The sequence below is a fragment of the Ranitomeya imitator genome, chromosome 3 (genome assembly GCF_032444005.1).
Source record: "Ranitomeya imitator isolate aRanImi1 chromosome 3, aRanImi1.pri, whole genome shotgun sequence".
Taxonomy (NCBI): Eukaryota; Metazoa; Chordata; class Amphibia; order Anura; family Dendrobatidae; genus Ranitomeya; species Ranitomeya imitator.
This window is the reverse complement of record NC_091284.1, coordinates 506,347,702-506,361,172: the sequence shown is the minus strand read 5'-3', so window position 1 is coordinate 506,361,172 and position 13,471 is coordinate 506,347,702. Positions and strand designations below refer to the sequence as shown.

At 49.0% G+C, this 13,471-nt stretch overlaps 1 protein-coding gene across 1 annotated transcript in view; it reads left to right on the top strand.

Moving 5' to 3' along the window:
• The first annotated feature begins 2,055 nt into the window (after window positions 1-2,055).
• The window catches only part of CFAP47 (cilia and flagella associated protein 47), an 874,184-nt gene continuing 862,768 nt past the window's right edge, over window positions 2,056-13,471 (top strand). Inside the window, exons 1-2 of the mRNA XM_069757658.1 lie at window positions 2,056-2,101; window positions 5,691-5,854. Coding sequence (XP_069613759.1) covers window positions 5,693-5,854 — 162 coding nt within the window. The 5' untranslated portion in view covers window positions 2,056-2,101; window positions 5,691-5,692. The remainder of the gene's footprint in view (window positions 2,102-5,690; window positions 5,855-13,471) is intronic.

Genomic DNA, 13,471 nt, shown 5'->3' with positions numbered 1-13,471 from the left:
TCTTGGTGTCCAGGCTGTGCTCTTGGTGTCCGGCAGGGCTCTTGGTGTCCGGCAGGGCTCTTGGGGTCCAGGCTGGGCTCTTGGGGTCCGGCAGGGCTCTTGGTGTCCAGGCTGTGCTCTTGGTGTCCGGCAGGGCTCTTGGTGTCCGGCAGGGCTCTTGGGGTCCAGGCTGGGCTCTTGGGGTCCGGCTGGGCTCTTGGTGTCCAGGCTGGGCTCTTGGTGTCCGGCTGGCTGGAGGCTGCTTCTTCTTCTCTCTGAGTCTTGCTGGCATATGTGGGGGTTGAAGGCCCAGACCAGGTTTATATAGATTTGGGGATGTCTGGCCATTTAGATAAAAACACCTGTTTCTGAGCATGCTCAGTAGAAAAAAACATATTGCAGCGCTGCATTGCGTCGTACGACGTGTCTCGACGCATCCGTCGCTCATAGACTTTCATTCTAGCAAAAGACGCATGCCGACGAATGCGCCGAGACACGTTTTATTGGCGGAGACAAAAAACGTTACAATCTTCTTTTTTCCAGACGACGTGTCGCCTCTTTTCGACGCATCCGTCGAAAGACGTATACCGACGAATGCAAATCCGTCGCAATACGTCGCCAATACAAGTCTATGGGGAAAAAACGTATGCAGCAAAATATTTTGCTGCATACGTTTTTTCTGCAAAACGACGCATTTTAACGTATTGCAGTTAACGCTAGTGTGAAAGTAGCCTAAAGCTGCATGAACCAGTTACCTGCCTAAGTATGTAGCAGTACAGACACAGAGGGCTATTAACTGCAACAAATAAATGAAATGGGTGTCCAGTAGCCACTCCAGGCCCAGAACTGGCCGCACCAGTCCCAGCCAGAAGTGGCCACACCAGGCACAGAAGTGGCCAAACGAGACCCAGAAGTAGCTACACCAGGCCTAGAACTGTTCCACCACGGGTGAGTAAAATACATGAATCCTAATCCATTCTTCATCCTGATGGAGTTGCCGCACTGTGGCATTGTGTGTAGCTGCTAGTGAGGTGAATACCCCCCGCCACGGGCGATGGTCCATCTGACCAGAACACATCACTTAAAGGGACACTGTCACCTGAATTTGGAGGGAACAATCTTCAGCCATGTAGGCGGGGTTTTCGGGTGTTTGATTCACCCTTTCCTTACCCGCTGGCTGCATGCTGGCTGCAATATTAGATTGAAGTTCATTCTCTGTCCTCCGTAGTACATGCAATCTTGCGTTGTGCAGGCGTGTACTATGGAGGACAGAGAATGAACTTCAATCCAATATTGCAGCCAGCATGCAGCCAGCGGGTAAGGAAAGGGTGAATCAAACACCCGAAAACTCCGCCTCCATGGCTGAAGATTGTTCCCTCCAAATTCAGGTGACAGTGTCCCTTTAAGGTAGCCCTGAAGAATAAAGCCCACTATTCTTTCCCATGCGCAGATACGGGGCAGTAAGATGCTGCTATCTGGTCCCTCAACAAACCCTGCAGGAAAACCAGAAAACCGCTACATGTGGACGAGCTCCCAGCACACAAGACCGTTTTAATGCAACTTTCCATTAAGGCTTTATGCCGTGAAAACACAGAACAAGAACGGATTTCCATGTCCCCATCAGCGGCAGCGTTTATCACTCCCGGGCGCTCTCCCGCTGCGGGATTAGAAGCCGGGCTGCAGGTCGCGTTCATTATTAGCCCATCACGGGACGGAGACTCCGCCGCCGCCACGCCGGGCGCATTAGCCGCAGGTCCGCGGGGAGCTCGGTGCGCATGAGCCATTGTGCTGGCGGCAGTGGGAAGGTCTGCAGGCGCCGCGGCTCCGAGACACCAGGCTGCTCTGTGCCGTCACTGCAGATGGCTGAGGAAAGAGGGTGACAGCCACACCCCGCAGAGACCACGCCCCGACCACCGTAACAGCCCCGCCCCCTCCTGAGAGCTTTTGCAGACAGGATCCGCCCACTGCATCTCCTATTGGTGGAAGATTTTTGTATACGGCTCAGTCTCTCTCCGCCCTACAATTCCTGTTGCTCAGCAACCAGAGGACGCTGACTGACGCTCGTTTACCTTAGTAACGGGAGGCTGAGACAGCGGGAGAAAGTGTGATCGGTGCACGGCTGGTGAGTACGCGGGTCACCGGGTCCGGTCTGTGCAGTGTCCGGTCACGTCTCATCCATTACAGTGACGCTACTAATACTGCGGGGTTCAGTACTGGTGCATGGAAGCGTGCGCGGAGCAGCCAGTGTCAGTCTCTACCACCCCTCCCCTTCCTCTCTCTCTATTCTTCAGTCTCTTCCTCTCCCTCTATTCTCTCTCCTCTTCCTGTATTTCTCTCTTCCTCTCCATTTTCCTCTCACTTCCTCTACCTCTATTCCTCTCTTCCTATCCCTGTTTTCCTGTCTCTTCCTCTCTTTTTCTCTCCCTCTATTTCTCTCTTAAAGGGAACCTGTCACCCCCAAAATATAAGGTGAGCTAAGCCCACCGTCATCAGGGGCTTATCTACAGTATTCTGTAATGCTGTAGATAAGCCCCCGATGTCACCTGAAAGAGGAGAAAAAGAGGTTAGATTATACTCACCCAGGGGCGTACGATAGGCGTCGCGGTTCGGGGCCTCCCATCTTCTTACGATGACGTCCTCTTCTTGTCTTCTTGCCGCGGCTCCGGCGCAGGCGTACTTTGTCTGTCCTGTTGAGGGCAGAGCAAAGTACTGCAGTGCGCAGGTGCCTGGAAAGGTCAGAGAGGTCCGATGCCTGCAGAACTGTATTGCAGCGAGCGTGAAGGAAGTCATAGGAAAGGAGTGGATACCAGAAGGGGACCAGCCCTACGCAGGCTGCCACCTTCTGAGGCGCAGAATCCTGGTAGCCGGAACACCGAGGGAGTAACGACCTTTATGCCTTGCTCCAGAGACCGGCAGGACAGCTAATTTCACGTTACCTGTCCACCCTACACCCAGGAAGAACGGTGGCACCCCTTAGAGGCTGGGGCATTATAGAGTCCCTATATACCGCCTCAAGCCACCAGTCATACGGGTTTGTCCTATCCTATATGGGGGACAGAACCGTTATAATAGATGAAAGTGGATAAAATCAGCACTGCTGCGCTGCTGTAGAAACTTCCTGAAGAAGAAGCCATGAGCTTCGAAACGCGTTGAATAAACCACCCGAACATCTTATAACTATATCTGGATCCATCATTTGTGGCAGCAGTGCGGATTTCATCCACATTCATCTATTATAGCAGTTCTGAGAGGTTGCAGCGCCGACCTGTGGATCTGCAGCAGCTGACAACTGCACGCTTTTACTGTGTACCGCCAGGTGAGCAATTCTCTCATAATTGATTGGAAACAATCCTGGGGATAAGACCCTATTTGCGCTTTTTTTGTCTCCTACCTTTCTATATGGGGGACAGAGAGAGAGACATTACATCTGTGAGGACCTTATGTGAAGCCATAGGCAGTAAGGAACTACAACACTGCAGTGCAAGGGAAGGCTACTGATTTCCACCTGGACAAGGGGACTCTGGACTTGCCTCCAAACCGTCCGGACTCTGCCTGAGAGAGATTGCAACCTTGTGTCCTTGTTCTTTTCTGCGCCTCACCATCCTCCATCTACACACTGGGAAGCCCTGGGGATATACTTCACCTGTGAGAAGGTACACCATCTAGCTGACATAACATCACCCCAGCGGACCCCTTAAAGCAGCGTCGGTCACCCTGACCGAATACCACAGGTGGCATCACGAACACAAACTTTATCCCTTTAAAGACCTTTCCCTTTTACATGGACGTCCCAGGGCCACGGACCGGGTCAGCCACCGTGACATCCCCCTGTGAACCGAAGGACCCTGTACCGAGTACTCCACGGCCCCATGGGGGCGCTCCACCTCCACCTGGTGATGGTCAGCATGGATGCGGGCCCCACGGGTGGATTCCTCGCTACCCGTGCCCCTACGACCCCTTCTCTCTCTTCTTTCTGTAGCTTTACATTTCTCTAGCTCCCTCGCTCTGGGAGCTCCTTTCTTCACGTCTCACTCCTTCTACGTCCTCTCACAATCTCTCACGTCTGCTCTGCTCTCCTCCTCCCCACAGACTGACTACACACTCCCCTCCAACCCTCACCACCCTTCTTGCCTGAGTGAGATCCCACCCCTTTTTCTAGGGTCTGCCCAACTTGCCAGGCTAAGTGATGTAATGTTGGATGCAAGTGTGTGGGTCCTGGGTAGTGTTCCCTCCTTACCCGAGAGCAGAGTTCCACACCTCTGGATGAGGTGCAGTACCTCTGTGGCGACTGGACCCTCAGGGGCACCACACTTCTTTCTTTCCTTTTTCTCTTTCTTCAACACCCCAACCCTTCTATCTTTTTTCCCTTCTATCTCTTTTTCCTCTCTCTCTCGCTCTGTTTTTCCCCTATTTTTTCCTTTCTATTTGTCCCCTCTTTCTCTTTCTTCATCACACTCTTTTTCTTCCTCTCCTTTCTCTCTTTCTTCCACGTCCACAACATGTGTCTCTCTTTTTCCTCCTCTCTTTTTCTCTCTCTTTGTTCTCTCTTTCTCTCTCTTTATTCATCATGCCCTCTTTCTGCCTCTCCCTCTCTCCTTTTTTCTCTCTTTCTTCCACATCCCTAACCCCATCTCTTTTTTCCCTCCCCTCTTTCTATCTCTCTTTTCTATTTATCTCAGTTTCTTCCTCCCGGTTTTTCCTATCTTTTTGTTCCTTTTCTTTCTCTCTTTCGTTATCACACCCTCTTTCTCTCTCTCCTTTCTCTCTATCTTACACACCCCAACCCCTCTCTCTCTTTTTCCTCCTTTTTCTTTCTCTTTTTTCCTCTCTTTGTTCCCCCTCTTTCTCTCGTTTTTCATCATGCCCGCTTTCTGATTCTCTCTCTTCTTTTTTCTCTCTTTCTTCCTTAGGGCTCATATTCACCTGCAAGAAACTCGGATGAGTCTCGCACGTCAATACCCGGCGCTGCTGCTGGCACAGAGGAGCGGAGTGTGCGGCTGAATGTATTCCTATGCGGCCGCACGCTCCGATCTGTGTGCCAGGTGCAGTGCCGGGTATTGAAGTGCGAGAGTCATCCGAGTTTCTCGCAGGTGAGTATGAACCCTTACGACCAACCTCTATCTCATTTTTCCTCTCCGCTCTCTGTCTCTTTTTTCTTTCTATTTATCTAGATTTCTTCCTCTCTCTTTTTTCCTCTCTTTCTGTTCCTTTTCTTTCTCTCTTTCTTCATCACACCTTCTTTCTGCCTTTCTCTCTCCTTCTCTTTTCCCTTCCCTATCTCACTTTTTCTTGCTGTAGCTTATCAGAACTCGTATGATGCCACTTATGAGCCTCATTTATGGATTGCACCAAGTTTATACCTCTTCCCCTATCCGTAGTATATGGGATAGTTTCTGAGGTTGTGACTGTTGAGACCCCCGATTGATCCCAGCACCTGACCAGATCTCGGTCCTATCCATCACTGTGACCTATATCAGATGAGCTGTACGCTCAGGAGGACGGCTACAATGTGTACCGCTGCCATTAGATTCTGGGACAGAAGAATACTAGTGTCCTGCCAGGATCTGAGTCTGGAGGGTGCCCAGCATTAGTGATGCACACAGCGTAGCAGCGATGCCTGTCACCAGCAGAAGATTAGTATGTTATTCTGTATTTCTATGATGTTGTGTTAAACCTTGTTTTTCCATCGTTTTCTCACCCTTCATCTGCAGCCATGGAAGAATTAATTGATAAAACATTAGGAGTGAGGATCGCTCCAGGTCTCCTCTACTTCATGGATGTTCTAGTAGGAAACACTTACCAAACCAATGTCACTGTGCAAAACATTAGTCATTTGGCCAAATCCATCAAAATCCATGGACCAAAAGATCCCCAGGTAAAGATCAGTATCATGAATGTATTGTATGGTTTATATGTGTGGCTTCATGTTGACATATGTCGTTTTCCATATTGTTAATGGGGTACAGGGTTGGCAACCATGCAGAAAATCCGAGACAGTCTATAAAATAGGGCACAATTTTCCCCTTCCCCCCAAAAAAAAAAACTAAATTTGATGCGTAGTGATTTTATTGAAGCTGGAGAAACTTATGCAGATTATTCTGTGGTCTCATCATTTTACGGGTTCAGTGAATGCAGCTGTCTTTATCATGGACTGTATGCATAGGTCACTTATGATCCTGATATCTTCCAGCACGCAACCTCCGGTCCTCCCAATACCTCCTTCGCTCCTCCACACTCATATGTTCCTCACCCATTTGCCTCCAAAACTGTCCACGAAAATCAGTTTGGCAACTTGATCCTCTCACAATGTCCTGATCACTAAGTGACATCCTTCCCAGGGCCTCGTGAGATTTTTTCCATTGTTATTTATAGGCATTTGCAGATGGATAATGGAAATATCATTCCTAGTGGGATTTCACGCCTAACCTTGCTCATGTCTATAGATAATTGTAATATTTATTCCATACAGCGGCCAATTTTGAGTCTTAGGGAGGGCCTATCAAGTCGTTTTACTTTATCATAGCATTCCCAGAACCAGAGGTTTTTAAACTTTTTTATTTTTCCATAAATGTACAGTAGCTGCAGTTGGGATGTTTTTGTGGCACCATTTGAGGATACATATTAAGTTTTATCATTTTTTGAGGAAAAAATGGGAGAAATTGCATTTGATTTTGTGATTTTTTTAATGTTGTTTGTTTTTATGTTGGCTACTAAATCTGTATGTTTTTAAGGGCATCTGTCAATCTGTCAGTAGAATCAACCCTTGTAAGCTGTCTATATGGGCATGTAGGTGATAGGAAGCTGAATAACATGATACCTTGATATCAGAGGCGTAGCTAGGGTTTTGGTTCGGGGGTGGGGGGGGGGAGTGAAGCTTCTGAGTGGGCCCCCTAACCAGGTAGCCTTGATTACAACTGGGTGACGCACCTTAATAGTGGAGGAGAACCTCAACAGATGACCGCGCTGTTACTGAAGATAATCTCTTTATAAAGACCAACATGGATATTACCGCCATATGGTCAGTGGTAGATTCCAGCCTTACAGAACATATAACAGATCACAGCACAGTTACAGATAATGACTTACCTCTGATGTTCTCTCCCTTGGAACTCACATTCCAGCCCCATCACCATCTATTCCCAACCTGCACAAACTCCTCATCCTGCTGGTACCCCAATACTAAGCCGCTGCTGCCGTATGTGACCTTATTACTGCAACTGCTACCCCAATACTAAGCCGCTGCTGCCGTATGTGACCTTATTACTGCACCTGCTACCCCAATATTGAGCCGCTGCTGCCGTATGTGTCCCTATTACTGCACCTGATACCCCAATACTGAGCTGCTGCTGCCGTATGTGACCTTATTACTGCACCTGCTACCCCAATACTAAGCCGCTGCTGCCGTATGTGACCCTATTACTGCACCTGATACCCCAATACTGAGCCACTGCTGCCGTATGTGACCCTATTACTGCACCTGATACCCCAATACCAAGCCGCTGCTGCCGTATGTGACCTTATTACTGCACCTGCTACCCCAATACTGAGCCGCTGCTGCCGTATGTGTCCCTATTACTGCACCTGATACCCCAATATTAAGCCGCTGCTGCCGAATGTGTCCCTATTACTGCACCTGATACCCCAATACTGAGCCACTGCTGCCGTATGTGCAGCGCCCCAGAGACCTGGTCGTTGCAGTATGGCCCCAAGGCGAGTAGCGGTACGTCCGATGGCACTAAAGAGTTCTCCTGACCAGGTATCACCAGAACACATTACACTTCACACTCCGGCCACTAGGGGGAGCAAAAGGCTTTATTTATTGGACCACTCCTCACACTGGTAAAACTAGGGGCTGGGGAGGAGGTTAGTCAGAAGCTGACTGGGTTGGAACCAGGCAACATCCCGTGGCAGGGGGTGTTGCAGGGAGAAGACACAGGGGGGTCCCTGTCAGGCGTGGGAACCTGGCAGGTGCCTAGCGACAGAACAGAACGTAACGGAACCGCGCCTGCACACCTTGCGGCGGTATCCTAAGGAAGAGACAAGAGGGGAAGAATATTGTGGAACAGTGTAAACGAGATCAGCACAAAGGAGAGCCAGTAAGAGTCGTGAGGAAGGCAACATCTTATTGAGGCGCGTAGTCAGTGGCCGGATCACCGTAGGAGTAACTGACTTCAGGCCTTACTTCAAATTCCGCTGGACAGTTGATTATAGGTTGGCTGTCTACCTTTTACACCTACGAAGACATAGGGGGCAACATTGGGAGAGGGGCGTCTCTAGGGTCCCGGAAGACCTCCAAGCCTTCCCGTCAAACGGGTGGCGTCCTAGCCATACTTTATCTGGGGGACGTTAGAAACTAGCAACATCTGGAACCAAAGAACGAGAGAGAGAGAGAGAGCTGTAGAGAACGAATGAAAGAGAACAGCAGTTGTGAGGACTATTCCGAATGCTCAGCAGGGTAGGACTACAACACACAGGCGCTATTGGTAGGCAACAATTTCCATCTGCGAGGGAAACTCTGGATGTGCCCATCGGACCGGCCGGTCTCTGATAGCCCGGTTGAACGTGCTCTGGACTGAGTGTACTGAAGCCTTCAGTAAAGAGGTAAAGAGACTGCAACCTTGTGTCCTCGTTATTGCCTGCACCTCACACCATCACCATCCACCTTACTGGGAAGCCCTGGGGACATACTTCACCTGTGGGAAGTTATACCATCCAGCTGCCATTCCATCACCCCAGCGGACCCCACAGCAGCGTCGGTCGCCCTGACCGAACACCACAGTTGGCGTCACGAACTACTGACAGACTGTATTACCATTTTCATTGGACGCCCCTTAGCAGGGTCACGAACGGGTCCAGCCACCGTGACAACCGCAGAACCGAAGGAGAAGGGACCAATACCGAGTGACTTGTGGCCCTGTGTCTGGGGGCGCTCCAACTGTGTCCCTATTACTGCACCTGATACCCCAATACTGAGCCGCTGCTGCCGTATGTGTCCCTATTACTGCCCCTGATACCCCAATACTGAGCCACTGCTGCCGTATGTGACCCTATTACTGCCCCTGATACCCCAATACTGAGCCGCTGCTGCTGTATGTGTCCCTATTTCTGCACCTGATACCCCCAATACTGAGCCGCTGCTGCCGTATGTGTCCCTATTACTGCACCTGCTGTGTTCTCTGTGCCCTCTAAATTCTAAAGCAACCCTCTACAATATAGTAAAGCCAGGTGCAAGTGCCCTAGAAAACAGTGCCCATATTTTGCCCCTAGAAAGTAATAATGCCCTGTGTGCCCCTTTGATAGCCACAGTAACCTGAGTTCCCCTATAACAATAAGTGCCCACTTTACATTTAATAATGTCCTGAGTCTCCCCCTGTACAGCTCCCCTATACACAGTATGATGCTCTTATACACAGTATAATGCCCCCTGACTGTATAGTACCACTCACACAGTATACTGACTCATTAGTAGCCTCCAAACTGTTTGATGGCTCCAACAATGTATAATGACCCCCCACACTGTAATTTCCATACTGTATGATGGCCCCCTAGATAGCCTCCATATACAGTAGCATAATGCACTAAATAGTCCACAATATAGTATAATGCACTCCCTATAGGTAGACTCTATAGTATACGGCAGCCCCCATAGGCAGACACTGTAATAAGGCAGCACCGCCATATAGGCAGACCCTGTAATGAGGCAGTACCCCCATAGGCAGACTCTGTAATAAGGCAGCACCTCCAGAGTCAGACCCTGTAATAAGGCAGCACCCCTATAGGCAGACCCTGTAATAAGGCAGCCCCCATAGTCAGACCCTGTAATAAGGCAGCACCCCTTTAGGCAGACCCTGTAATAAGGCGACAGACCCTGTAATAAGGCAGCACCCCCATAGTCAGACCCTGTAATAAGGCAGCCCCCATAGTCACACCCTGTAATAAGGCAGCCCCCATAGTCACACCCTGTAATAAGGCAGCACCCCCACAGTCAGACCCTGTAATAAGGCAGCACCCCCATAGTCAGACCCTGTAAAAAGGCAGCCCCCATAGACAGCCCCTGTAATAAGGCAGCACCCCCATAGTCTGACCCTGTAATGAGGCAGCACCCCTATAGTCAGACCCTGTAATGAGGCAGCACCCCTATAGTCAGACCCTGTAATGAGGCAGCCCCCATAGTCAGACCCTGTAATAAGGCAGTCCCCATAGTCAGATCCTGTAATGAGGCAACCCCCATAATTCGACCATGTAATAAGGCAGCACCTCCATATTCAGACCCTGTAATAAGGCATCATCCCCATAGTCAGACCCTGTAATAAAGCAGCCCCCATAGTCAGACCCTGTAATAAGGCAGCCCCCTATAGGCAGTCCCTGTAATAAGGCAGCCCCCATAGTCAGACCCTGTAATATGAAGACACAAAAGAGCATAGTAGAACCAAAAACACTCAGTTTAAAAAAATCACAGTAATCCGCAAGTGCTAGTAAAAAGATGTAAAAAACTGGGTATTTAGTTAATACGTTTTTTTGCAAAAAATGTATACTAAGCTGCTCCACCAAACGTCACGGTATACCCATATCAGAGCAGTCCTAACTGATGTATGTAATCCCTATCGGATGTATTTAAAAACCTTATCTGTATGTTACCTGTGTGAACAGGGTTCAGAGAGGAAAAGTCCATGTGGACATGCTGAGTGGAACAGCTTTTGTGCAGATAGCCCAAGAGGAGTGGTGGCTAACTCCCTAGTTTTGTAGACACAAGAGAACAATTATGGAAACAGGAACACATGGGCTACTCGCACAGTGAACAAGTCTGTAGGAACATGCTCACTCACCACCAAGAAACTTGAACTTGAACTGTTTCCATAATTGTTCTCTGGTGTCTACAAGACTGGGGAGTTACCCACCACTCCTCTTGGGCTATCTTCACAAAAGCTGTTCTACTCAGCATGTCCACATGGACTTTTCCTCTCTAAACCCTGTTCACACAGGTAATATACAGATGATCAGGTTTTTAAATACATCAGATAGGGATTGCATACATCAGTTAGGACTGCTCTGATATGGGTATTCCGTGACGTTTGGTGGAGCAGCTTAGTATACATTTTTTGCAAAAAACATATCAACCAAATACCCTGTTTTTTACATCTTTTTACTAGCACTTGCGGATTACTGTGATTTTTTGAAACTGAGTGTTTTTGGTTCTACTATGCTCTTTTTTGTCTTCAAGTTTCTTGGTGGTGTGTGAGCATGTTCCTACAGACTTGTTCACTGTGCGAGTAGCCCATGAGTTCCTGTTTCCATAATTGTTCTCTTGTGTCTACAAGACTGGGGAGTTACCCACCACTCCTCTTGGGCTATCTGCACAAAAGCTGTTCCACTCAGCATGTCCACATGGACTTTTCCTCTCTGAACCCTGTTCACACAGGTAATACACAGATGATCAGGTTTTTAAATACATCAGATAGGGATTGCATACATCAGTTAGGACTGCTCTGATATGGGTATACCGTGACGTTGTGTGGAGCAGCTTAGTATAAATTTTTTGCAAAACACATATCAACTTAATACCCTGTTTTTTACATCTTTTTACTAGCACTTGCGAATTACTGTGATTTTTTGAAACTGAGTGTTTTTGGTTCTAGTATGCGCTTTTGTGTCTTCAAGTTTCTTGGTGGTGTGTAAGCATGTTCCTACAGACTTGTTCACTGTGCGAGTGGCCCATGTGTTCCTGTTCCCAGACCCTGTAATAAGGCAGCACCCCCTTAGTCAGACCCTGTAATAAGGCAGCACCCCCCACAGTCAGACCCTGTAATAAGGCAGCACCCCCATAGTCAGACCCTGTAATGAGACAGCACCCCCATAGTCAAACCCTGTAATGAGGCAGCCCCCCCACAGTCAGACCCTGTAAAAAGGCAGCCCCCATAGTCAGACCCTGTAATAAGGCAGCATCCCCCACAGTCAGACCCTGTAATAAGGCAGCACCCCCCACAGTCAGACCCTGTAATGAGGCAGCCCCCCACAGTCAGACCCAGTAATAAGTCAGCCCCCATAGGCAGACCCGGTAATAAGGCAGCAGCACCCATTAAAAAATAAATAAATACTCACCTCTCTTCTTCCTGGTTCCTGCGCTGCTCCTGCTGATCTCCTGACAGCGGGCGCCGGGCAGTGACGTCATCGTGCCTGCTGTCAGTGTCGGCGACGTCAGACCCCGACACTGATAGGGGGATGATGGGAGAAGGAGTGTAGCGCTCCTTCTCCCATCATTGCGGTCAGCTATATCGGCTAAATGCCAGTACAGCTGACCTTCCGATGATGGCGGGGGGCCCACTGCTGGCACCGGGCCCCCCCGCCTGTTTAGAGGCTCCATAGCGGCTGGGCAGCAGAACAGAGAGATCGATTCTCCCTGCTCTGCCGCAGAATGTAACTGTATCGGCGCCTCAGAGCCCCCTCAGGGCAACGGGCTCGGGGCGCCTGCACCCTCTGCCCCCTGGTAGGTACGCTAATGCTTGATATCTGTGATCCAATGTCCAGAGCTGTTCCAGGCTATGGGCCAGCCGGACATAGATCTCCCTGAGAATCGGCCTCTGGAGATTATTTTACACAAAAGGGGAGTTACCAGTGTGATTTGGAATGGCTACTCTCTGTTGTCCTGATCTCCCTGCAGAGCTGTCTGTTATTATACCCGACACATCTGCAGCTTCCTCTCAGCTTCAGCTTCCATATCACAGGCAGCCAGGGTTTTAATATTGTTGCAATATAGCAGAGCTGTGACAACTGCAGCAAATGTGTTTGCAAGAAGATAAAGTTCAGTTCTACTGTTTTGTGTTAGTTACTTATCTCGGACTGGTAATTTTCTTTTCCATTTATAATAACTAGAGATGGGCAAACCAGAAAAGTAAAGTTCGGTGTCCGTACCAAGCACCTATTGTTCTGGCATGGACACCAAACATGGACTTCACCAGGAAGTCCATGTTACTGTTCGGGTTTGGCTCCCCCGAACACTGGGTGTTTGTAGCCCAGTGATCATTACCATTGGTCAGACAGCTGTGATTCCCTCAGCTGTGATTGGAGGTAAAAAGTTTACCTCTGGTTACTATCATCAGCTGATGGGACAATTGCTCCCATCAGTCTGCGTCTGCTGCTGCTGCTAATGACAGCAAGAGCTGCACGCTAAATAAATAATTTAAAACAAAAACAGCATGGGTTCTCCTCTATTTTTGATAACCAGCCAGGCAATACTGACAGCTGTGGCTGCAACCCTCATCTGTCAGCTTTAGCAAAGTTGGTTATCTAGAATAGAGGGGTCCCAATGCTGTTTATTTTAATTAATTAAATAAATGATTTAAAAAGACGGTGGGGGGGCCTCCCTCATTTTTGACAGCCAGCCAAGCTAAAGCAGACATCTGGGGGTTGGTATTCTCAGGCTGTTAAGGAGCCATGGATATTTCCCCCCACAGCCCAAAAAATAGCAGCCCATAGCCTCTCAGAAAAGGCGCAT